A 27,126-nucleotide genomic window follows, 5' to 3' on the forward strand; every position below is an offset into this window, starting at 1 on the left:
TCTTCGCTTCCTTGCGTGTGTGTGCAGAATGTGAAAGATAAATGTATTTTATGCTTTTTTTTATACTTTCATTTTTATTGAGAACAAGGAACACACACGGTTACCAGGAAAAAGGAGAAAAAAATGTGTTTTATGCTTTAATTTAAACCCACAAGTCATTTAAAGATCCTTCAAATATACAACCATGCAGGCACATACTTGCACAAAAATCCAATGTATGATTTCTCACTGTGCTATGAGGGCCAGTTACACAATTATGCATTACACATAATACCGAGTAAGAGTCATCTTAATAGACAAGTCCGTAATGCAAAGGAAATGTGATGTAGTGGCAAATAGGCAAACATTTTTAACTATGATAGCAAAAAGTGCATGAAATATTATTTTTGAGAATTGATGGACAAAATATAATACATATTTGAATTAGCTACAATATTTTGTTTTTTAAGGGTTAAAGTCTTTCTCTCGCCTTTTTAATTTTTTTTACTTGGTGCTTTACTTGCAAATACAGTGTTTATATATAATGCTCTCAAATACTCATCTTGGGCCATGGCGCGACCTCTACAGATTAAACTTCACATTTTGCTCAGGTCTTTTCTGTCAGGGCCTCGTGATTATTTCTGTTCTTACGTCACAGAGAGGGGCGGGGTGCCGCGAGGACCATCTCCAACGGTTTGTATGTTGTTTTTCAAGAGTTGTCGGGTGTCTCTGTCACTCATACGGCTAGCCCTAACCCGCAATCCGACTCCACTACCGAAACCAACATCTCTGACCATCCGGACGAGCACACTTCTAGTCCGCACTTTCCATTCTCTTCCCAGCGTATCGACGTTATTCAGCATGCCCGAGCGGAGGCCCTTCATGCGGTTGCCCACTGACGTCTACCCCGTCAACTACGGGCTGCGCCTCAAGCCCGACCTCGTCGATTTCACATTCGAGGGCAAACTGGAGGCAGCAGTGGAGGTAATATTTCACCGTACATCATGCAGACCCCCTGCTTCCCACGTAACCTACATGCTCAAGTCAAGTTTTCAATTTGGATTTTGTAACCGCGAATAACGTTACTGTTGTTGATGCTAATCTTGACCAGTTACCTGTTCGTGAACCAAACAGCGGGTTTGCACGAGACGTCCTCAACCCTTACGGTTTCCAATAGGTTTTAATTAACTTTAGAGTATTTAGGGTTTATACATAAACCGGGTGCACTCTGTTTCTTATGAAGACAAATAAGCGTTAATAGTGTTGCCCTTCAAGCTAAAGTGCTAACTAGCGCAACATTGCTAATCTTGATTAGCCTGCAGAGCTGCTGTCATAAACCATGTTTATGGTTCATGTCTTGTCTAAACACACACACAAATGTCGCAATTTTTGCTTCGTTCAAGGTCGTGGTGTTTAATATAAATGCATAACCGAGACATGAATCAGTCATGTCTGCAAGCTCCTGAGTCACTGCGAGTCTGTCTGACACTTAAACGATACTTTATAGCTTACTATTATCAGTGTTAGTGCACGAGGACGGCTCGTGTATTTTACTGTGGTTTGTAATAAATCAGTGGACTACCGGGTAAAATATCAAAAACATATAGGTCTGAATAAGCTTTTTCATTATAATAATCACGCATATTTCTATTGAGCATTGTTTATACATAACCCTATATGACTTGACTATGAAAGAGTCAAAATCATCTCAAATGTCGCTATCCTAAATGTAATACTATATAGATATTTTTGTTTAAGGCTATACGATCACCTCCCCGATATGGACATGTATATTTTACACACTACTGCTCTTATCTACACACGTACAGATACTTCTAAGTAAATTTTTGTGTTCTGGTAAGTAAACAGACAAGAAAAGCAGTAGTGGTTAACAAAGGCACAGGTCCAGCCTCTAGCAAGGGCATTTACGCAATATTGTTTGTATAGCCTTTTTATAGACCAGCAACTTTGCATGTTAAGTCTTTTGGTACCCCACTCTAATGGAGGGCTATTGTGAAAGTTGCCTAGCTGCTGATGTTTTCTGGATCATGTGAGGTATTAAAAAATAAGATTCACTACATCCCCCACAATGCCATACACTTGATGAAAATCATTACGGGTCAGGTATGGGTCACGTTTGTAAACGGCATTAAAACAGAATGGCTGCTTATCGTAGTAGGCTACTTTCTAAAGCTGTACCATGGTACAGACACAAGGCAAATGTTGTCCAGAATACAACTGACCATCAATAAAGTGTGATAATGGATTAATTAAAGATAAATTAAACCCAAGCATTTATCAATTGTGGTTTACTAAGATCTACATTGAATTTAGTTTTGAAGAGCAGGTTATGGAGAATTAGAGACCGTGATAGCTATTGATCGTCCTAGGAAAGTTTCACTGCTGCCTTGTGCACTTAAAGCACTTTTAAACCGTATATGCAAGAGGCCGTGCAAACTGTTGTTCTTTTTATTTATAATCTGATTATATATGCACGTGTCAGATTTTCATATCGGTAGCTGCGGGAGATTGTCCTTCATCCTCTGCAAACCCTTGAGCACAGAGCACAATCTTTTTCCATGTATTATATGGGCACATAAAAAAGAGCCCTTATACACAGAGATTACGGAAAATACACGGATAATGGACAAATCTTAAGATCCTTCGATTTTAGTTCATATTCATTGCCAGTGATTTTCTGGAATCTGTGTGTGCGTACACACACATCCTATAATGATCTCGTAAAGTCTTGACATCCGGATGTGATCTGTGTTATGTAATTGTGCACTTGGTGGAATATTTTCCGTAGCATCCTAAGTTTGATGATTATCTGTGATTCCTCTCTCCAGAAACCACGCTTGTGCATTTTTTATTTAATAAAGGTACGTTCTTATTTGTTAATACACTAGCGAATCACACAAACCCTATTCGTACAGCTTGTTGATTCCAGAAAAGTAGAGTCAAAAAATGCATAAAAGGTCTACACATCCATAACAACCAGAATTGGGTTCAGGTGCTGGGCAACGAATAATAAATCACAGACAAAATGACAAAGATGCCCACACGCTGATTAAAGTGCTCCAAATATAATTTACTAGTGCAACGTTTCGTCCTTCAGGTCTTTTATCAGGCACGATGCCTGCATGCTTGATGAAGACCTGAAGGTCGAAACGTTGCACTATTAAATTATATTATTTGGAGCATTTTAATCAGTGTGTGGACTTCTTTGTCGTTTTGTATGTGATTCTAGAAAAGTCCCATACAATTGCCATCATGCCTTTTGTGTGCATGCAAACACTGTTTCTGGGATCGTTCCGTAAGGGGGACCTAGTAACATTGCCGTAACATTTAAGGAAAGCGTCCTGTGTGAACAAAAGGCAAAAAACGTTGCAGTAAGGTACTTTTCGTAGTGAGGATGTGCAACAAGAAGCGCTTTTAAATGCAGATCAGCGTTCGTGGCGAGATATATCTCCAAACTGGAATGAAGCAAACATCAGGGAGCTCATAACTATCTGCGCTGAAACGAGGTCGATGAGATTGATCGGCAGCTTAATAAAACTGTACCTCATGCGCTTGTTTATGATCGAATCAGAAACAAAAATGCACTTGTGGTTTTTTGAGAAAGAAAAACTTAAGATGATGTGAATGAAATCCACCAAGTGAACGATTGCATATACAATGCACGTCATGGTACGTGTCTTTACGGGATTTGTGTGAGCGCACGCACAGATTCCGGGAAATCATTGCCAATGTGAATAAACCAAAATAAAATGATACCCAGACAAATCCCAGACATAATTTTCATGTATTTTCCATAAACTGTGTGTGAAGCGGCTATACTGTTCTGGAAAAGTAAACTGGCAAATCTCAGCTTCAGCGCAGATAGTAATAGTACATTCACATGGGGCATAAGCGTTAACGCTTGACGGAAGGCTTGTCTGGAGCATGGCCAATCGCAGTGGCCACAACACATGCTCCGGTCTTGCATAAATGTAATTGGTTGCTCACACTAGGCGGTCAGATTGATTGACACATGCGTTGGCGCTTGAAAAGTTGAGAAATTTTCAACTTTTGCCGCGAGCAACGGCAGTGACACGACGTTGACAGATCCACAATTCAGTTCGGTAACGCATGACGTCACCCATTAAAAGTAAATAAGAAGCGTTTGCGCTTACTCTCTGTGTGAATGCGTCGTAAGGAGCTCCACGTTCTCTGCTTCTTTTCAGGTGCCATACTTTTTTGTTTTGAACATTGATCTGCATTTAAACAGCTGGTCAAGGAGTTGCTCGGTAACTGTCATTGTGACGATGGCGGCATCTCCATTACCACACACCCCTATTTAACATTGTCCCTGCCTTTTGTTCAGATGGCACTCTGGCAGATTCATGACACAGAAGGCAATCTGGCAATTTTATGGCAAGTTTCTGTGATCAACGTGCTGTTTAAAAAGGGTTCAGTTTAAATACTAAAAGAGAGTAGTAGTGCAGTATGAAATTTAGCATTGCTATGTGCAAAGATTAATGGACTGTGTACACTGTACAATAATGTTATGTGTTGCTGCTGACACATAACTAGCAGACCATCAACAAAGCTTGATGATACCAACACATAATCACTCACACAGTCTTCTGTCTGAACTCCACCCACATCACTGTAAACCTGAAAGTGTATGTGTGTAGTATTTACACTTCACTGCACCAGAATCTTCCTGCAATACTGTTATTGTGATGTAATGTATAGGGCTAAAGCTTTTTATGGGTGTTATCTGATACAATATGAGACAATGGCAGCTTTGCAAATCATGTGAAAGTAAGTATAGTTTAGTACAGGTAACTACAAGAGACTGAAACTGTAGATCATAAAACAACTGTTCCTATATCAGCGTTTCTCTGAAATTGCTGAAGTTTGGGGCGGGTCCCACTGGTGGGGAATAGGAACATTACAATTGAGGTGTGAGGAAATGGGAGGAAATTTGGTCATCTCTGTTAATTCATTTATTTATTGACCATACACACAAAATGACACATTTAAATAAAAGCCTGCCTTAAAACAACATCAGACGTTAGCCTACAAAAAACGAATTAAGGTCGAAAATGGTAATTGAAGTGCCACAAAAACTTTAATGTGGCAAAGACAAAATGCATACAAAGTTGCATTATTATTATTTACTTTTGAACAAAGTTTTATTTCATGCATTTATTTTCTCTATGTAATGCTGTTATGTTTTAAAATATGATTTGGTTTAATACATTTCAACAGTTAAACTTAAAGCATAATTTAAAAAAAAAACTTTGGAAAAGGGAGTCGGGCCGAGTACCAAAACACACTTGTAGCCAATCAGCAGTAAGGGGCGTATCTACTGACCGACGTCATTGCTTGGGTTGCGTATGTGTGGGGTGGGTCTAACAAAAGAAAGTCCAGATTCTATTAGGGTAGGGGCGTGTTTGTTTAGGTGATTTCAAATATCATCATTGGCTTTCAGAGATCATGCACCCCACCTTTAAAGCCTAGTTGATGCCATTTTGTTGGGGCAACTGGGGACAAGTGGAAATGGCAAAAAAAGTGTGAGAAACACAGGCATATATAAATGATGACAATTTGACTGTATGTCATTGTTCTTGGCAGGTTACACAAGGGACAAACCAGATTGTGATGAACTGTGCTGATATAGACGTAATTACTGCTTCATTTGTGCCTGAAGGGGGAGAAGGTGAGGGCAAAAACCACTTTTCTAACCCGCATTCGCCAATTTACCCTACTTTTGCTTGATTGCTGGTTTAACCTGCATTATACGTAGTTTCAGTATTTAGGATTAACTGTGCTCATTTTCTCCATATCCATTTAGAAATTAATGCTACCGGATTTAACTATCAGAACGAGGATGAGAAGGTGACCCTATGTTTCCCCAGCACTCTGCTTCAAGGTAAAAAAAACTCCTTTACCTGAGATAAAATCTAGCAGCTGTCAAGCTAACAGTTGCTGTGTAATTATATGCTATGGTTTGTTTGTTGTCATGATAAAGGCTTTATTAACTTCCTGTTAAAGGGGTGGTTTACCCAGAAATTACCCTCATGCTGTTTTAAACCTGTATTATTGAACACAATAGAAGATATTTTGATAAATGATGGTAAACAGACAGCTTTACCTATTGATTTCCATAGTAGGAAAACATATACTATGGAAGTCAGTAGCTATATCACCAACTGTGTGCTTACCATCATTTATCAAAATATCTTTTGTGTTCAACAGAATAAATAAACTCAACCAGGTTTAGATCAACATGAGCGTGAGTAAATAATGACAGATTTTTCATTTTTGGGTAAACAATCCTTTTATTGCATGAATGGGCTTCCCTCGCTCTTCCCTGTTATTATTCACGGGCTTCTTGTTTTTCAGGGTCAGGATGCTTGAAAATAGACTTTGTCGGAGAGTTGAACGACAAAATGAAAGGCTTTTATAGGAGTAAATATACGACTCCCTCTGGAGAAAGCCGCTATGCTGCTGTTACGCAGTTCGAGGTAAACCCAAATCAGAGCGAACCATTCATTCATTTCATCTAACGCATTCACTGTAAGTGTATGTTTTGTCTTGTTTGCCATTTCCTCTTTTCGCCTTTTCTAATATTTTGTTCTTCCCCCTGAGCTCTTGACTGTGTCTTTTGACAAAGATAAATTCACTTGAAACTTTTATTCAAATCAGCTTACAAATGGGGGACCATACGAGCAATTGATCATTCAGGATTTGACACTATTAGCAGTAATGTAGCAGAAAGCAAGTTTTGGGTAAATGCAGAAAATAGTGTTAATAGGAAGTGTCTTCATTAACAGTTAGGGATTGACTGAACAGGTGTGTCTTCAGCTGTATCCTGAGGATCTTGACCAGATTAGATAAAGGTTGGAAGATAGGGAGAAACTTAAGAGGGTCATACAATGGGCGAGAAGCGCTGCATCTAAAAATCTAACTTAAAATCTAATAATCTAATTTTCTATAAATGTACACACTGGCGGCGAATGGACGCTGCTCTATTCCCTGCCGCACCACCCACATAGTTTACATTAAAGGGGACAGAGAAGAAAAAACATTTTAACCTTGTCTTTGTTGAATAATGGTAGTCTACCCGCATTCACAAACATAGAAAAAGTGCTAAACATGCTAAACATCTCAGTCTCATAGAAATTCCTCTTTTAGAAATGTCAGCCAGAAAACGACCCAATCTGAAAAACTGATGCTTATGACATCACAGGCATCTAACTGCCCCTCTACTTTAAAATAATTGGCTACATTTTTTGAGTGGCAGCAAAGTCAGCCAATCAGTAATGAGATTGCAAGTTAAGCCAGTAGGGGGAGCCAAATAGGGGCAAAACCACTTGTTTAAAATCCCCACCCTAATAGAGCTATCTCAGAGAGGTTTTTAGGAATCTTCTAAGGCATTACAGACCCAAACAAAAACATTTTTGTCTACATGTCACATCACAGAACAAGGATAAATACCTCGTTCAACCATTCTATGTCACCTTTAAATAACAGCATATTTGTCCAAAATTGTTAACAATTATAATAATCTGCATCCAATATATGATCCTATATTAACAAACCTCATCAATGGAAAGCTTATTTATTCAGCGTTTAGATAATATATATAAATATCAATTTTGAAAAATTGATCCTTATGACCCTTGACCAACAACCAAAAACATTGTATCTGTTGATGACAGTAAATATATTTGACTATTAACAGGGTTCCCATGGGTCCTTGAAATTCTTGAAAGTTTGTGAATCTGGAAAAGAAATGCCAAGGCCCTGGTAAGGTAAAATAAAGATACATATATACCGGTGATAAAAGTGCCTAAATATATTTATATATAAGTTTTCTGGGGAAAAACCTATATTATTCCCTGTGTAGTATAAAATGACATCATAAAATTCTAGACTTTATTTTTAACTCGCATGCTAAACTGTTAGTTTGAATGCTTATCTTCTCTATGCGAATACCAAAGTGCTTTTTTGCATAGGAGTGTTTGACACATGAAAGCTGTGACAATGTATCTTACAAGGTACTTAAAATGTGTCCACACATTAATTTGAATTTCAGGGTATTGGACATGAGAAGTCCTTGAAAGGTCCTTGAATTTGAAGTTAACCAAGGTGTGGGAACCCTGTAAATAACTCAGCTGACCAATCGAAGTTAATTATTATAAAGAGCAACGTAATAAATGCCATATAGTTGTTAGTTTAATCGTTGTGCTTAATTTAACCATGGCCTTTATTTTCCTGCTTCTAACAGACTTCATTTATATTTTTTATTGTGCATTCAAATTTATATCAATCAAACAGCAGTTGGTTTGTTTTGATTTAAGCCTTCATAACTAAACAGTACAGCTCTTAAAGCTAAGTAGCACAATAAAACACACTAAAACATAATAACATAACAATAAACTTTTGAATTTTGTTTTTAATTATCTGGTTTTAGAACCAAATCATATGTTAAATGAATAAAAATTGCTTTAATAAATGGCTTTTATTACTGATCATCTTGGCTTTCCATGCCTTTTGCCCCTCCTTTTCTTCAGGGGTCCAATACATTTCATTAACATATTTACACATAACTTCATTTATAGTTGTCCTTGGTTTGTTATCTTTGCATGTGTGGATTGCATCAGTTGTGTTACAAACATCTGGTGAAAGTTTCATGTCAATAGCACCTTTAGAAATATACTTATTAAAAAAAATGGTGACGTGTTCAATACTTAATGTTACCGGCTGTATCTTGAAATTTATTGATCAAAAACTGTAAGATCTCTGTTATGTGGACCAGGAGAGATGTAATGTGTGTCCCCTTAAGTTTGATGAGGAATATTTAAGCAGTGGCCTTTTACTGGAACATATTAGGTAGCCATATTGATGTTGGTTAAGGCTGATTCATACTTCTGCTCAGATCGCAAGTCACTGTCTGTTCACTGCACACAGCTGATTCTTCAACAACGTACAGAACAAGCAGCTGCTTCTTCCACTTTTGCATTGATACTGTTGGTTACTCCAGTAACATGCCTGCACCATGTATAGCAGGGGTCTCTAAGCTTTTTGTCAGCAAGGGCTACCACAATGGATAAAACAATACTTTTTTTGTTAATATGTTTTATCGTTGTTTAAATTGTTAACGAGCACAAAAGAAGCCAAGCTAATATAAAAATATGTAATATTAATAGAATGTGCTTTGGCAGGCAACTTGCAGACTCCATGCGGGCAACCTGGTGCCCGTGGGCACCATGTTGGGGTTTACTGATGTCGAGGCTACGGCTTAGGTCAACACAGAAGTATAAATCAGCCTTTAAGAATAGAGAGAATAGGGGGGAAATGATGATCATGATTGGGGTGCGATTGTGTTACTATACAGCTTTTGTATGTTTTTAATATTGTGAATTTTTTCATGCATATGGTTTAATCGCTTGACTGCAGTTCATTATTTCTCTAACACTCCATCTGTGTCCATCTGGCTGCAGGCAACGGACGCCCGTCGAGCTTTCCCTTGCTGGGATGAACCAGCTATCAAAGCCACTTTTGACATCACCCTCATCGTCCCTAAGGACAGAGTAGCTTTGTCAAATATGGTATGTGTCATATTTTTTTATTCTTTCCTCTGCTACCAAACGTCTGTAAATGACTTGATTCACATCAATGTTAGATGGCTATATTATCTAACACAGACACTGAGGCGTTGTGCCCTTTCCCTAGCCAATGTACACTTTCTGTCCGAGATTTAAATCTGGCCTGTGATGGTCTTATTTGCATCACCCTTTGCCCAATGAAAGGGACAATATCTATTTAACCATGAGGGAAAAGCCAAGCCCAAATGTAGAATTTAAAATGGCCTACTTTTTTAGAGAACTGAGGACTTAATCTTAAAAATTCCATAGCTATTAATAGCTATTATTTCGAAATGATAAACCTACATTAACATAAAAAACCTTAGTGTATGCTGTTCATCTCTATGTCTAACATTTTAAATCTGCTTCGTAATGTATGAAATAAGCGCTGGTTATTATTAAGAAAGTGCCTGGTCATTTCAGCTTGGTCACAGATTGTTTACTCGTTTCGGATGAAAAGGAGGCATTCCTGAAAAGTGCACCTCCACAAAATGGGCTGTTTATTTCTAATTCTGACTGAAAGAGGGGGTGAAAATGTACTAACTTGAAAATATGACAACAGTATGATCCCTTTAAATCTGATATTTTGGTGTAGTCCGAGAAGGTGGGCTAAATGGCCCCTGTGTGTTAATACCATAGAGTACTCACTAACCGTAGGCTTCTGAAGGGGACTGTAGATATTGCAGATGTGGATGATGTAGGAGGTTGCAGAACCACTAAAACACTCAGTGATGATAATCATGTAACTCTAAGCTTTTTCTATTCTTAGTAACAGGTATATTTAATTTTATTTGACAAGTATATTCAATGCGTCTTTTTTATGCAGAATGTTGTCGATCGAAAGCCATATCCAGAGGAGCCAAATCTGATGGAGGTGAAGTTTGCCACTACACCCATCATGTCCACCTACCTGGTGGCGTTTGTAATCGGCGAGTACGACTTTGTGGAAAGCCAGTCCTCGGATGGCGTGACGGTCCGCGTCTACACGCCTGTTGGGAAGGCTGAGCAGGGGAAATTTGCACTGGAGGTATACGAGCTCCCCTCTTTGAGACAGTTAAGCAGCAAAACAGATCTGTTTAGTTGTTTATAATCTAAACAACAAAATGACCTGACATTCATATTTAACTTAAATTCCGATTTATAGCGAATTTTTGGAAATGGTTTAGTGTGAACAGTCAGATTTGATTTTAAACAATTGATGTGGACGTAAAGTAACAGGAACGTCATACACAGTACACACAGTGCTGTAATGTCTTTTTGGCATGTTTACTATGTGGTGACATAAATGTTAAGCAGTTTTGGACACAACAAATGCATTGTGTAAATACGAAAACACCTCTGTTACAGTATTTACACATTACTGTTACACCTCGTGAATTGATGAAATGTCATGATGGACATGAGCAAAGGTAAAACTTTCCACTGTTCACTGCTCTCGATCCACAATGACTGCTACTGTTTTATGTCTCTTTAGATTTTACTATAGCAACAAATGTGGATACCCGATATTGCTTTTACTCTCTGAACAAACATACTTTATCTGATTGCAAAGATAATGCTGACAGTCAGTCCGAAAACCACATCACATTTATGTGCAATATGTCTACTTGCTGTTTGTGTTTTTTACTAGTGAGCGTTCAGTGTTGAATGTGTTTGTGTTTACACTTTGGTATTGATGGTGTTAACCTATGGGGAAACTTAAAGAAAAACTGTTCTCTTTTTTTAGGTTGCTACAAAGACCCTTCCGTTCTACAAAGATTATTTCAGCGTTCCTTATCCGTTACCTAAAATTGATCTTATTGCTATTGCTGATTTTGCTGCTGGTATGTATTAAAACTTTTTGTAAGTCATTCTTACTTAGTAAAAGCTAGTTTGGTTTTTCTTTACTTTTTTTTACTTGTGGCTTCTTGCTTTCTGTAGGTGCGATGGAAAACTGGGGCCTTGTAACTTACAGGTGACTTTTTAAGACCTTATAAATTTTCCACTTTTTCAAAGCAGCCATTCAGGAGAGGTTCATAAATAAGTTGCATGTTTACCCCTCCGCATATATCAACAATATGTTATTGTTTTCATTGTTGGTTTTATTGTTATTTCCTGCTTTAAAATCTGGTGTATGTTCCCTTGCAGGGAGACAGCTCTGCTGATAGACCCAAAAAACTCATGTGCGTCATCTCGGCAGTGGGTCGCTCTGGTGGTCGGCCACGAGCTGGCACATCAGTGGTTTGGGAACCTTGTTACCATGGTGAGTGTGTTACTGCTGCTTTCTTGCTAGGGTAAGAAGATTGAGCATCGAGTGTCAGTTTTTAACAATGATGACGTCAATGTTCCCACCTGGAAAAAAACGTGGAAACAGCCCTTGACATTTATGTTTCCAGGCTTGGAAAAGTCATGAAGTGGGTGAAATCGTAAGCGGTTACGGAAAAACGGTGGAAATTTCTTTAGTTTTTTTCAAGTTTTGCTCTGCTGTAAAATATTTAATTGTTTGTATGTTGCTCTTTGGGGGGAGCACTTAAGGAGAGTCAAATTTGTCTGCAAGCCACATAAGTTTGTCTATTGAAAGTCTTGTTGGAAACATATGTTCACTAATATGCATAATCATTTAATTTAAAAAAGTTAATTTTAAGGATGGGTACCATGATTAGGCCTGTAAAGTACAGGTTTATTTGTGCGTACAATGTATTGCATGTTTTTAGTTGTCAAATTATATCTCCATATGATTTTAATGATTTTGTGTTTGTTATTGTTCATAAAGCTGTATCAAACATATACATATGTGACCTTGTCTGTGAAATCCTTACTCTGTAAATATTAAAGAGCACCTATTGTCCGATTAACGATTTAACATTTCCTTTGTTGTGTAAGTGTGTATTAGTACACGTTAACGATATGCAAAAGGTACAAACCCCAAAGTAAACGATGACGCGAGTTATTGTCTTCAACGTAAATCTCTTTTCTTGGAATACAACAAACAGACGGACTGTAGGCAACAGTTTACTTTCTGGGATTGGTGATGTAGACAAGACCGACATTATCATAATTCCTCCTGCTTCATACTCACAGCCTTTAAGTTAACTGCTGTTAGCATTGCATTGTGGTAAGGAGCGTCACATTTCCTCCTGCTGACATCAGAGACATTCAGGCCAGTGACAACGTACAGATCAGCTGGCCAATCAGGGAGTGAAATATGGAGCTACAAAAATGTACATTATGTGGAAAATATTTTTATTTTTTAAACCATAAACCATGTGAACACATTGTATTATACCAAATACACAAAATAACATTGTTTTTATGAAATAGGTGCTCTTTAAACGTATCAAGTTTATATTTTTACAGAATGGTCTTTACATTATGTAAAATAAAAAGTAAACCACAAAACTATATGTACTGAAAGGATATTTCTTGCTGCAGGAATGGTGGACTCATTTATGGCTTAATGAAGGCTTTGCATCTTGGATCGAGTACCTCTGTGTTGACCACTGTTTCCCCGAATATGACATCTGGACCCAGTTTGTATCTGCAGACTACACCAGGGCTCTGGACCTGGATGCATTAGACAACAGCCACCCTATTGAGGTCCGCATTAGATGAGTTTATCTTTTCCCATGCCCCGCAGCTCTCCATTGCTTTTGTGTTTGTGTGGACAGCAGAAAGTTTTGATTTGCACTTTGTTTGTCAGTCAATTTGTCTACTCAGCCATATTACTTACAGCAGTTAAATTTCAGGCCCAGATTTAGCCTGATGAAATATTGATCTCTTCGTCAGTTAGTTTCAGAGCGTGTTTGTGTGTGTTTTAATGGCAGGTTGATGTTGGACACCCTTCAGAAGTAGACGAAATATTCGATGCCATATCATACAGCAAAGGGGCCTCTGTCATTCGGATGCTGCACAACTATATCGGTGATGAGGTGAGGGGTCACGTTTTTAGATGTGCGTGATTTAAATATAACGAGTACAACTGTCAGACAGGCGGTAAAGGTGGGTGCTGCATGGCATGCTGCACATCTGTCTGTGATGCACTAGAGAACAAATCTCAATGTGAAAAATTTTATGATTTTTGTGAAATAGTGCAACTTCAATCGCATAAAGCTTTGGTTTTGAATGTGCTGATCTTTTTTTTTTTTAGGATTTTAGAAAGGGAATGAATGCTTACCTTTTGAAGTTTCAGCACAAAAATGCATCTACCGGTGAGTTAAGTCTTGACAGATTTAAGCAAATTCCAGAAAATGTGGATTCTTTATAAAATCTTTTTTTGAACAAAGGAAAGCTTGCAGTGGGACTTCACCCAAAAAATGAAACTTGTCCCTCATGTTGTTCTAAACCTGTGTGAGTTTCTTTTTTCTGTTGAACAATAAACATATTGTTCTGTTGATAAACGATGGTAACTGCACAGTTGGCAGTACCTACTTACTTCCAAAGTAGGAAAAACAAATACTATGAAAGTGAATAGGTACCGTCAACTATGTGCTTAAATCATTTATCAAAATATCTTCTTTCATGTTCATCAGAAAAAAAGTTTCATACAGGTTTAGAACAATATAAGGGAGAGTAAAAATCATTTTTGGGTGAACTATCCCTTTAAAATGACCTTTGCATCAGATCAGAGTTTGGTTTCAGATGTGTCAGATCCTATGCTGGTTCTGGAACGGTTATCTGGTGTTTCTAGTAGTGTTTAAAAGAATAGTTTACCTAAAAGCAACAAAAAAATTCTCATTGTTGATTTGCTTGCATACACTCCTAACAAAGTATGTGATGTGGCCCTCGTGCTAAAATTTTATTGTTAATTGTTGTGCAGTCAGGAATAAAGGGTGTAATTCCTGGAATTCATTGATTTATTAATTCTTTCTTTCCATATCCCAGAGGACCTGTGGGAATGTTTGGAGCAAGCGAGTGGGAAACCTATTGCAGCAGTGATGAATTCCTGGACCAAACAAATGGGCTTCCCTATTATAGTTGTGGATCAAGAGCAGGTAACTCTCATAAAGACCCATTCTCTTAAACATGGAAATAGCTTTACTTAACCATAAATCTTGGAAAATTGCAGATGCTTGCTGAGATAGAGAGTACAAGTTTTCATTATGAATCTGATTTTGACAAATGTTATCTTGGCAATAAAAGATTTAATCTGTACTGAAAATAATGGGTTTGGTTTTTTATTTTTCTGTAGGATGGTAGTGAGCGTGTTCTAAAAATCTCCCAAAAGAAGTTCTGTGCTAGTGGACCACACAATGGTAAAAGAAAACAGTTAAACTATGCACTGAAACTACTTCACAGGCGTCTATTAAACATTGATATTCTTCTTCTCTGTGTCAGGCGAGGACTGCCCCAGCTGGATGGTTCCCATCAGTATCTGTACCAGTGAAGACCCGAGCTGCACCAAGATGAAGGTTCTATTGGACCAGCCTGAAACCACCATTAACATCCCAGATGTTGCACCTGAAAGCTGGATCAAGGTCAGGCTGCTCTGTGTGTTATATAGTATATTATGGTTTTGTCCAGTGTGCTTAAATATTTGTGACCTTGGACCTCAAAAGCGTCGTAAATCACATTTATGTTTGTTGTAAAAGCCAAAAATGCATGCATGGGTCAAAATTAAAGATTTTTCTTTTACTCCAAAACTAATTAGGATATCATATAAAGATCATTTTCCATGAAGATATTTTGTACATTTCCTACCGTAAATATATCGAAACTTTATTTTTGTGACTGGATGCGACAAAATTGGCCAGAAACTTCTCTACAAACTTGCTCTCGTTGCTATCCGCTTTCCGCAAGGTCATTATTATAATTAAATAATTCACGTAGCTTTTGTATCAACCTGTTATAATCACGGAATATTTTGCTCATTTATCCGTGTCATTTTCGCGGATCTCCGCATTTTTCCATGTCCGTACCACAGACTTTCTTTTCCATATTAGTTTCACGTATTGGTTACTCAATTGTTTTTACTATTTTCTTACCATTTTCGTGTGGGTTTGGAGTTAGAACGACTTTCTGTAACATAAAATGACATCCTAAACCAAACCCAACTCTTACCTTAAGGTCAGGCGACAATTAATTAAAAATCCAGAAAAAAATAGTATAAATCAATAGTTAAAGTGACATCCTAACCCAAACTCCAAATCTAACCTCAAACCCAAACAAAAATGGTTTAAAAATAGGAAAAACAATTGAGTAACCAATACGTGAAACTGACACAGAAAATAAAGTCTGTGGTACGGACACGGAAAAATGCGGAGGTCCGTGACAATGACACGGATAAATAAGCAAAATATTCCGTGACTATACCACGGAACTTGGTGAGATCATGTTGTGTGTATGCATGGAAAAATCAGGGGTCCTTGAAAGTTTGTGAATCTCGGGGAAAAATTCAAGGCCCTGGGAATTTTTTTGAAAATAAACATACATAGATACAGATCATTGAAAGTGCTTGAATCTATTCAAGTTTTCTGAAAAAAAATCCGTATTATTTCCTGTGTAGTGTAGGATAATATCATAAAAATTCTAGACTTTTTAAGCACACGTGCTAAACTGTTCACTTTAAATGCTTATATCTTCTGTATGCAAATGTTGATACCAAAATGCTTTTTTGCATAGTTGTGTTTGACACATGAAAACGTCTTGGGTTACGTATGTAACTATTGTTCCCTGAGAAGGGAACCAGATGCTGCGTCTGCCTTGCCATACTTCCTGCGTCCCTATTACGCCGTCTTTGGCAATATTTCAGATAGCGATATACTTCCTGGCTCCCGCGTCACCCTGTCTTTGTCGTTAAGCCTCACCATTGGTTGAATTTGATATACACATTGACGCACTTACCCCTGGAGGCGTCCCCAAAGTTTCACCGCAGTGACGCAGCGCGAGTTCCCTCGAAAGGCAACTGAAACAGTGTATCTTAAAAGGTAACACGATGTAACCCTGCTCTCACTTGAAATGTGTCCCCACATTTAGTCCTTGAATTTGACCTGGAAAGTCCTTGAAAGTTCCTTGAATTTGAAGGTAACTAAGGTGTGGGAACCCTGAAAAATGTAAAGCGGGCAAGTCATAAAAACGGGATTGTCTTCTTTTTTTGTATCTATACATATCTATAGAATTAGTAACTCAGTCCATCCATGTGTACAGTATTACAAAGAAGTAAATTATAAGAGAGTTAGTTTTAAGTGCACACCAACAAAAGCAATATGTTTAATTCTTAAGGCTGTGTGTTCACCAAAGCGTTGCAGCAGACAACACCAAGTGAGAGTTTTTCTAGCTGAGGTGCTTTGTTTGCTATGATATGAAAATATTAGCCTGTTGTTTATCAGTCATTGTACGTTGCGCCGTTGGTCTGTATAGTGCCCAGCATTCACTGCCGAATAAACACTCAGCACCTCGCTAGCAACCGGCATTTTTAAAAGCGTGGTGCTCCCAAAGCTGACAGTTTAAAGAAATACACAGGAAAAATGCTTTGGTGGACACACCCCCTAATGGGGCGTACACGCCAGAAGCGAATTTAACTATTTGTTTGAGTAGATTGCATACAAAGTCAATGCAAAGACGCAAATAGATGCAAACTTACATGGGGTGATGGGGATTGAGCGGAAAATATTCAACTCAAGCTGAAAATTCACATGACACGAAGTTAACCCCACAAGTGTTCTAGAGTGAGGAATGTGACGCTTCGCGTTTAGTGTGTACGCAGCATAAGGCTCAAAGAGAGGGTGATGTAAAAAGACAAATATTGTAAAATTTGACTGCATGAGTTCACACATGGTTATACGTTTGTGCAGATTAATCCAGGAACAGTGGGATTTTACAGGATCCAGTACAGCTCCTCTATGCTAGAGAGTTTGTTACCTGGCATCAGAGACCTCACACTGCTGCCTGTGGACCGCCTGGGTCTGCAAAATGACCTCTTCTCCCTGGTAAGTTGGCTTATGTTGGCTAATCACTCATTTCAAATGTTGTAAGCATACTTACTTTCTTTAAAACACTTATATAGTCCTATGACTAAGCACTTATCTCTAATTCGTACAGATTATAAAAAACGCAAGACATACATACGTTAAAAACTTTTCTCCCGTGAGTTTTTTAAGCACATTGACCGGAAAACAGAGAAAATACATGGGACATACTTTTATGTACTAAACAAACTGAAAATGTATACTTAGTCCTAAAATATTGTATTGTTGTTTTGAAGAAAACTAAACATGCTTACAACATGAGAACTTAGCGATTAGCCAATAGGCTAATATCCAAAACTGATATTATGCACACAATGCACTATTTTCATCTCATATTAGGTCATATGACCCTTCTAATTTTAACAATCCACATTTTCTGAGGTTCTTGTCCTGTGGAAATTTGTAAAACGATATATTTTCTGTGTTTTGATGGCTGAATGACCAGCATCCTGATACAAAACAATAGGTTTAAAGCACACGCTGGACGTCCATCCCTCACAGCCTCGCTTTGGAATCAACATGGCGGCGGACTGAATAAGGCGTATATTAGCACCTTCTGTTTTATAGTAACGTTTCGCTGTCTCACACTGTCACCCCTTCATGCCCTCAGGCTCGTGCAGGTATGATCAGTACTGTGCAGGTGTTGAAAGTGATGGAAGCTTTTGTGAATGAGCCAAACTACACAGTGTGGAGTGACCTGAGCTGTAATCTGGGTGTTCTGTCCTCTCTGCTCTCACACACCGACTTCCACGAGGACATTCAGGAGTTCATCCGAGATCTCTTCACCCCTATCGGCCTGAAACTAGGGTGGGATAGCAAGCCTGGAGAAGGTGAGAACCAGTCGTATGAGTTTTTTTGGTTACTGTACCTTTAAGACATCACGGGTTGAATGTTCTTTTGTATGTGAAGTGAGTAACAATGCCCCTGCCTAATCTCTGAATGCCGGATGGGTGTTGATGTGTAAACGTTGGTCTACAGAAAGCTTAGTTGAATTCAGACACCCTTCAGGCGTAGTTATGTTTTTGCAGCACCTTGCATATTTTTTTTTTCAATATCTTAAAGGAATAGTCTACTCATTTTCAATATTAAAATATGTTGTTACCTTAACTAAGAACTGTTGAATCATCCCTCTATCATCTGTGTGTGTGCACGTAAGCGCTGGAGCGTGCTGCGACGCTACGATAGCATTTAGCTTAGCCCCATTCATTCAATGCTGCCATTTAGAGATAAAGTTAGAAGTGACCAAACACATCAACGTTTTTCCTATTTAAGACGAGTAGTTATACGAGCAAGTTTGGTGGTACAAAATAAAACGAAGCGCTTTTCTAAGCGGATTTAAAAGAGGAACTATATTTTATGGCGTAATAGCACTTTTGGGAGTACTTCGACTCGCCTGAAAAGTCCGCTCCCCTTCTCACTCTCATAATGGGAGAGGGAGGGTGTTACTGCGCCAAGTCGAAGTACTCCCAAAAGTGCTATTACGCCATAAAATATAGTTCCTCTTTTAAATCCGCTTAGAAAAGCGCTACGTTTTATTTTGTACCACCAAACTTGCTCGTATAACTACTCGTCTTAAATAGGAAAAACGTTGATGTGTTTGGTCACTTCTAACTTTATCTCTAAATGGTACCATTGAATGAATGGGGCTAAGCTAAATGCTATCGTAGCGTCGCAGCGCGCTCCAGCGCTTACGTGCACACACACAGATGATAGAGGGATGATTCAACAGTTCTTAGTTAAGGTAACAACATATTTTAATATTGAAAATGAGTAGACTATTCCTTTAATCAGTACTCAAAGTTTAAATGTTCAAGGTTGCATAATATGGATATACCATCTATATTGTTTCTTTAAATTGCATTCTTCAAATTTAATGTTTAGTTTGACTGGCTTTTTATGCCTCCCTCTCTTTCAGGGCATCTGGACGCCTTGCTGCGGGGTCTGGTACTGGGGAAGCTGGGTAAAGCGGGACATAAGCCCACTCTGGAGGAGGCCCGGCGGAGATTCAAAGAGCACGCGGAGGGTAAACACATCCTCTCTGCAGACCTCAGAAGCCCTGTGAGTTCGTTATCACCTCCTTTATTTGATTTTCATTGAAGATCATTTATATTTAACACATCTTGAAAAACGTGCTTGTAAACGAACATCTGTTTTTGCTCAACCTAGGTGTATTTAACAGTTCTCAAGCACGGAGACAGCACAACACTTGACACTATGCTAAAGGTGACGATTGCCTCATTTCTTATTCGCACAGCATTTTAATTTGCGCACGACTATAAATGGTACTAAGACAGCATGTGTGTGCATTTCTTTCTTCAGCTTCATAAGCAGGCAGACATGCAGGAGGAGAAAAATCGCATTGAGAGAGTGCTGGGAGCCATCCCTGCCCCTGACCTCATCCAGAGAGTGCTTAACTTCGCCCTGTCGGTATGTATAAACCCATACACCCTTACTGGAGTAAATAGGGCAGCTTTTGGACAATATTACAGGATTAGAAACACATTTTGAGTGAGTGTGAAACATCTAAACAAATGAAACGAAACATGAAGCGGGACAAGAATGAAAATTCTAATGGGTGAATCTGATCAAGAGTGATCTAACTTACCCAATCACAGTTGCATTGACCTTTATATGCACCAACATTTTTGACACAACTATTGCATTATGCAGCTGATTCACATAACCTATTGCACAATATAAAGTACATTCAGTTCCTTTATTCTTCAGATGGTTTTGTTTCACGCTTTGTTGTTTTACTAAAGGACCTTTATTGCCCTCCAGGCAATTGGATCAATAAATACTTATCTTTCTCATTCAATTCGAGTTTTAAAAGAAATCAAGTCGTATGTGAGTCTTACGGGAAAAAACACTAGAAGTGTGAACGGTGACACAGTGTGGCTGTGTATTTTTAGGAGGACGTTCGGCCCCAGGACACCGTCTCTGTAATTGGGGGAGTTGCTGGAAGCAGCAAACAGGGCCGCAAAGCTGCGTGGAAATTTGTTAGGGACAACTGGGAAGAACTTCATAACCGTTACCAGGGCGGCTTCCTCATATCAAGACTCATCAAGGTGAAACAATTGCAATACATTAACAGAGACACAAAATACATGCGTGTGTATAAATGCATTCAATGTATATAATTATAAGAAATACACACATTATTTATCTGATACAGTCGGGAGTTGACGATTGTTTTTTTGTTTTTTCTCTGCAGCTGACAGTGGAGGGTTTTGCAATAGATAAAATGGCTGCTGAAGTTAAAGTGAGTGATTTTCTCTTCATCTAAAATGTTAAAGGGTACCTTGACATAAAGACTTGCTTTAAAGGAAAACACCACCGTTTTTCAATAGTTTACTATGTTCTTACCTCAACTCAGACGAATTAAAACATATCTATATTTTTTAAATGCGTGCACTTAATCTTTGTACAACGTGTCGTGAATGTGTTAGCATTTAGCCTAGCCCCATTCATTCCTTAGGATCCAAACGGGGATTAATTTACAAGCCACCAAACACTTCCATGTTTTCCCTATTTGAAGAATGTTACATGAGTAAATATGGTGGCAAAAAATAAAACGTCGCGATTTTGTTAAGCAGATAAAAAATGAGAACTATATTGTGTGGTGGAAGAGCACTTAGTTTGCAGCACTTTGACCTCAGGCGCAGTAATATTGACAGAAGTTTGAGCGAGACGGGGAGTAATCAGAAGTGATGATGGTACTGCGCGCCAAGGTCGAAGTGCTGCAAACTAACCGTAGGTTCACACCAGATGCGTTTGAGGCGTCAAAATCGTATAGTTTCCTGCTTGAACATTTGAGTTGCTCGCTTTATTCGCGTGTGAAATTCTAGCCATCGAGACTTTAACGAGGAATTTTGCGTCATGGGAGCGGCTTCTGCGACTCACTTTCTGTAATCACGTCACTACTAGAGCAAGCTCCTGATTGGTTAACACGGCGCATTAACTTAACATTGAAGTCACTCGCGCTTGACGCCTCTACCGCGGCTTGCCTAAACGCAGCATAAGTGCTTTTCCGCCATACAATATAGTGAAATATATTGAAAAAAAGATGGGTATGTAATTATTCGTCGAAGATGAGGTAAGAACATAGTAACATATTGAAAAACTGTATTTTTCTTTTAATAGTTTATATTTGCCTTCTACTACTAAAATCCATTGATTGAAACGCATTATAGAAATATGATTATTTCCCAACATGCAATACTCCTTTTAACCTATGGAGGCCGCCATTATGTTTGTGCAAAGTGCATTCTGGTTCGATGACATGTAAAGTTTGTTCTACTATAGTTTTACAAGTGAGAATGTATTAGTCCCCACCGTCTTACCTCTCAGATCGTCTTTATTTTGATCATTTCTATGTTTTCTGTATTGTTCAGCATTTATGTTGATGTTTTTGTATTTGATATGAAGGCATCAAGGCATGCAGATGTCATCTTCTGTTCACATCATTTTACAATCGACTGATTGAAGACCATGCTTACCTCGCTGTAGTGTTAACATTATGATGTAAATAATGCCAGCCTCCGAAGATATTTTTTTAAAGTTTAATGAATCTGTGACATTTGTACTGTTTTAAATGTAACATTCATATAGCCAATCCAAGTGTTAATCTATTACACCAAACCATACACGTCCTTCTAGTCATGTAGAGCAGGGGTCGGCAAGTAACTTTGGCCAAGGGCCAATATTTTTTTAGCCAGTAGATGGCGGGCCAGCTGCTGTTCCCACACTTACGTGTCTTATTTTGAATTAGCCTAGTATAGGCTATCTGATCTTTTGTCAAGAAACATTGTCTTTATTTCCTATTTAAGACGAAAGACAGCATTAAAAGTTGCTAAAAACATGGTTATGGATCCGTGTATCATTCGTTTTTCAAATTAAAAACAAAAATGAAAAAATAACCACCACGATGAATTACTGGATTAGACAAATTTTTTATTTAACACCTTTACAGGCATAATATATCAATAAAAACATTTTAAACAGACCAAGTAGGCTACTATAGTGGTAACATATTACAGGCATTTATGCTCTCATGAAAGACTCTTACAGTCCGACTTTTGAACTTTATTTCTTTTTTTATTAATATTTATACGGGACACACACATACACACCTAAGGTTAATGGAGGTCTGCGCTGGACTGTTTTTTTTTGTCCAGCTCCCACAAGATTCTATTCAGTAAACCGCTTAAAATACACTCTGTGTTCACCCGCTTTATTTCCCAACCCGACGGGTCCGGTCGCAAAACATAACGTTAGATCTCGTTTTCAGAATCTCACATTCAAATGTCTCTAAAGAAAAGAGAGAGAAGTAACCTATAACAATTATAAATGCTATACCAAAATTGTGTTCGTGCCAATATAAATATTATATTAACATTGTACTGTCAGCAGAGAAAAAAAATAATGAAATATAAATAATAAATTAAAAAGGACAAAGCCTCTCAGTCAAATTTCTTACCAGCATAAACCGAAACCATTGTTGGTTGCAGAGTTGCTGTTCAAACAAATTGCTCCTTTGCCAAATGTATAGCGTATTAAACGGATGCAAAGATCAAAGAACTATGCGTTAGGAAAATTAATAATGGCTTTATTTTAATAGACATGTAAAACCATATTTTGGCGGATTACTTTAATTTTTTAACGAATTTGCCTGCCCATTTAGTCTTAATAATTAACGGTAAACGAACTTGACTTGCAGTTCTCGAAGGCAGGTCGGACCTTAAGGTCGGGCTCGAGCCCCAAGTTAAGTAACAGAACAGAAGAGAAAAAAAGAGTAGTGAATGAGACGATGAGAAGAAGGAGTTGCAGCTATGCGCCCAGGCATGGAGACTCCCGTTTACCATATGTTTTTAATAGTGACACAGGACTGTTTCCTTTCAAATCTACGTTAAAAGTGAACTAGTTAAAATATTACTGCAGTAAAAGAGTTAATTTTGTATCATATTTTGTTGTGGTTTCTAAAAGCCTGCAGTCATTTGCGATGTCAAGGAGTTTAATGTCTTCACGCGTGACGCATTGACATGATTTGCAAGGTAAATTTGCAAATGATTCATGAATTCATACCTTTGCAATTATTATAGTTATGATCGCGGATGCGCTGGTAGAGAAAGAGAACGAGAAACAGCGGCCCGTTAAGATTAAACTATTACGTAGCTATTATACGCATTTTTGGGCTAGACCTCTGGGCTAGAGGAAGAGTTTTGTGCAGCATTTAATGCAAAAAATTTTTTATCTAATACATATTATTTATCAGTGTGTTATACGCGAAAAATAATAATGAACAAATTCAAAAGTCGGACTGTAAGCGAATGAGACCTACAGGAAAGCATGGTTGCTATTAAAACCCTTAATTAAATGTAATCTGTTAGTACCTGATCTGTTTTAAATTATTTCATTGGTATATGTCTGCTAAGGTGTTCAATTAACATTTGTCCGAACCCGTTTTCATTCATTTTTCTATTTTTGATCTGAGCGCACATTCGGAAAAAAGGCGTTTGATTTTAGTTCAGGAAATAAATAATAGAAAAACAAGTCGTTTCTCTTTATTTTCTTTTTGGTTTTGATTTAAAAAAAAAAAATGAAGGAATGATACACGTGGCCATTTTTGTAAACTGTTATTGTAAAATAAAAGTAGTATTTGATAAAAAAAAAAAAATCAAATTTTTTTTTTCAAAATAATCCGACGGGCCAGAAAATATTGCCTGTTGCCGACCCCTGATGTAGACCCTTTTATAATATAAATGCACATTCATTTCTAAATTGATTCTGTATCTTTAAATGAAATTATCCTACCTCACCTTTTGTGGGAAGTTAAAATAATGTCTTGTATAAATCATTGAATGTAAATGAGTTCTAAGAGGCCTTAACTTCTGCATTTTCTTGTTCTTACTTAACCGAAATGTTGTGGTTGTTTTCAGAGCTTCTTTGAAAGTCATCACGCGCCGGCAGCCGAACGTACGGTACAGCAGTGCTGCGAGAACATTCTCCTGAACGCTGCCTGGCTCAAGAGGGATGCGGACGACATCCACCACTACCTGCTGCAGAGGAAAGCGCCTCCCGTCTGACCTCCGAACTCTTGACCCCACCCTGACCCGGTCACTCGCTCCTAAATGAGCATCATCTTCAGCAAAAATGGAAATAATTAAAAAACTGCAACTTTCATCTTATGAATTCCCCAATAAAGAGTCTAGGATGCAAGACTGTTACTCACTCACGAGTGTGGTGTAGTTCCCCATTCCGCCAGTGGGAGGCACAAGCGCACTCGAGCAGAGCTATGACTGAAACGAGATTCTCCATGTGTTGTTTTATGAGCTGGTAATGCATGTACATTTTTCCGTCAATATGGCACCACTCTCATACATTGGTATTATTACACAATCATCTATCTCTCCTTCATTTCACCAATACAAATAGGCATGATGTTGACGTAGGCATAATTTTAAGTTTTCTCGTTTTTATTTTGTACAAAATCAATCTGTTTTATTAGTAATGGCTATATACACATTTTACCCAGAATCTTCGGGTTTGTGACTGGGCAGAATGGGGTTGGGATGCACTGGTGACTGAATGGACTCTATGGTAACGGCTCTGAATCCCATCGTTAGTAACGGTTAGGACAGAAGACACAAGCATGGTACTGTGTGTATATTGTATACTGAAAGCACTAGTTCTGAGACCTTCAATAGTCTCAAATGTGATTATATATACATGAATATTCTCTCTGATCGTTGCCCTTGTCTCCCGTATGTGAATACCACCTGTTTAACATACCTCCAATTGTTCATCCCTTCAATAACTGCAAAAAAAAAATATAATGAATAGAATGGAAAGATAAACTACACAAAATGTTAAATGTGTCATTAGCATATATCATGATAATACAATGCTGTTAGTGAAACATTTTATAAGATCAATTTAATAATTATTTTACTGTTGGTGCAATCACACTTGAATAGCAAATGGGCCCAGTTCAGAATTCAGGACTCACAAAATCATAATTAAACCCAGAGGCCTTAAATTGGTTATTCTGTGATTGTTAAAGGGCATGGTCACTGATTTTTGACAAAAGAGTAAATGATGAGATTCATAAGGCTCACATTAGCCTTATTGAATGGTAGACACAGAGAATGAATAATCTGAAATGGCTAGTTAATGTGAGATTATGGTTATCAAATTCTGTATCTGAATCCTTCCTTGAAATGTGCTTTGTTTAAAGATACAATTGATGTTCATTAAAGAAGATGAGAACAAAAATGAGCACAAATGTGTTGTAAGAATGTAACTTTGCATGGGGTGTGATTTTTCTTAAAGGGATAGTTCACCCAAAAAATTTAAATGCTATTGCAAAGCATGCACAATAGCTCAGATAGATGGAAAGATGAGTATTTTATCAGAAGAATAAATACTTAATATTTGGACACTAAAGAGATAAAAGATAAGTAATGGAAGTTAGAGTCTGATTTAAAAAAAAGAACACTATTGCAAAAACGTGAAGAAAACATAGAAAGTAGGAAATAAAGAAATCACATATTTCAAGAGATATTCTGTGCAATGGAGTTTGCCCAAGGTCCAGAATGGGTCATCTGCATATTCCAGTATTACCAAATACTGAATATTTTATTCAACCGCTAGTATAATAATAGTTTTTTTAATGATTTGTTTAAAAAATACACATTGCATATGTAAAAAAGCAAAACATAAAACCCACATTATGTTAAAGGGATAGTTTACCCAAAAATGAAAATTCTGTTATAATTTTCTCATCCTCATGTTGTTCTAAACCTGTATAATTCACTTTTTCTGATGAACACAAAAGAAGATATTTTGATAAATGATGGTAAGCACAAAGCTGATTGTAACCATTGATTTCCATAGAAGGAAAAACAAATACGATGGAATTCAATGGGTACTGTCAAATGTGTGCTTACCAACAAAATACTTCAAAAATTGAAGAGTTTGTTTCCAAAACATGATAAAGTCATTTAAAAAAAAAAAAAAAGTTAAACGGTATTAAAAAGTAAATTCTTCATTTTACGCAAAATACGATATCAGCCATGTTATTCTGTCATCTTTTCTCCCTTTTTTCCAAACTGTGACAAGGCCGCCAGTCCTCCTTCTCTGCGAAAAGCAATAAAACCGCTTAACCAATCACAGCGCACCATTTCACGCATTGTAAACAACCATTGCGGTTCTTTGAATACATGTGGAATCTTAGTTTTCCTCATCTATTTGTACTTTGTGATCATCAAACAAACAAAAACACAATAGTGATTTTGAAGGCATTGATAAACCTGTGGTGGATTTCTGTGGCGGAGAAGAAACTTAAGCCATCAAAATCGAATAATTTACATGAGAGAGGAAAAGGAAACAAAGAAAAAATGCTGACTATTACTTGTTCTCCCAACAGCATGAAGCTTCTGTCATGCTAACACATTGACCCAAGGGGATCTTATGAAAAACTTTCCATTATTTTACTCGAAGTCAATGAAAATATAGCAGGACCAAAACAAGTGTTTTGATTCATGCCATTAGTGTTTATT

At 37.7% G+C, this 27,126-nt stretch overlaps 1 protein-coding gene across 1 annotated transcript; it reads left to right on the forward strand.

The window, feature by feature from the left end:
* Window positions 1-647: 647 nt before the first annotated feature.
* npepps (aminopeptidase puromycin sensitive) lies at window positions 648-25,840 on the forward strand. The gene is made up of 23 exons (XM_065241621.1): window positions 648-963; window positions 5,605-5,689; window positions 5,825-5,902; window positions 6,376-6,497; window positions 9,480-9,587; window positions 10,450-10,650; window positions 11,350-11,446; window positions 11,544-11,577; window positions 11,751-11,865; window positions 13,035-13,199; window positions 13,427-13,531; window positions 13,750-13,810; window positions 14,484-14,593; window positions 14,791-14,854; window positions 14,937-15,076; window positions 17,393-17,527; window positions 18,177-18,396; window positions 19,482-19,624; window positions 19,733-19,789; window positions 19,886-19,993; window positions 20,479-20,634; window positions 20,781-20,828; window positions 24,505-25,840. The coding sequence occupies exons 1-23, from the start codon at window positions 679-681 to the stop codon at window positions 24,649-24,651; spliced, it is 2,784 nt and encodes a 927-aa protein (XP_065097693.1). The 5' UTR covers window positions 648-678; the 3' UTR covers window positions 24,652-25,840.
* Window positions 25,841-27,126: the final 1,286 nt, after the last annotated feature.

Source organism: Paramisgurnus dabryanus, chromosome 14 (assembly GCF_030506205.2).
Source record: "Paramisgurnus dabryanus chromosome 14, PD_genome_1.1, whole genome shotgun sequence".
Classification (NCBI taxonomy): Eukaryota; Metazoa; Chordata; class Actinopteri; order Cypriniformes; family Cobitidae; genus Paramisgurnus; species Paramisgurnus dabryanus.

What these genes read in the sequence shown, in the direction of transcription:
- npepps (XM_065241621.1), top strand. Translation starts at nt 679, where the DNA reads ATGTTGTTTTTCAAGAGTTGTCGGGTGTCTCTGTCACTCATACGGCTA. An exon ending in TGTGCCTGAAGGGGGAGAAG is followed by an intron (nt 5,690 to 5,824) that starts GTGAGGGCAAAA and finishes ATATCCATTTAG; the next exon opens with AAATTAATGCTACCGGATTT. An exon ending in CACCTGAAAGCTGGATCAAG is followed by an intron (nt 15,077 to 17,392) that starts GTCAGGCTGCTC and finishes ACGTTTGTGCAG; the next exon opens with ATTAATCCAGGAACAGTGGG.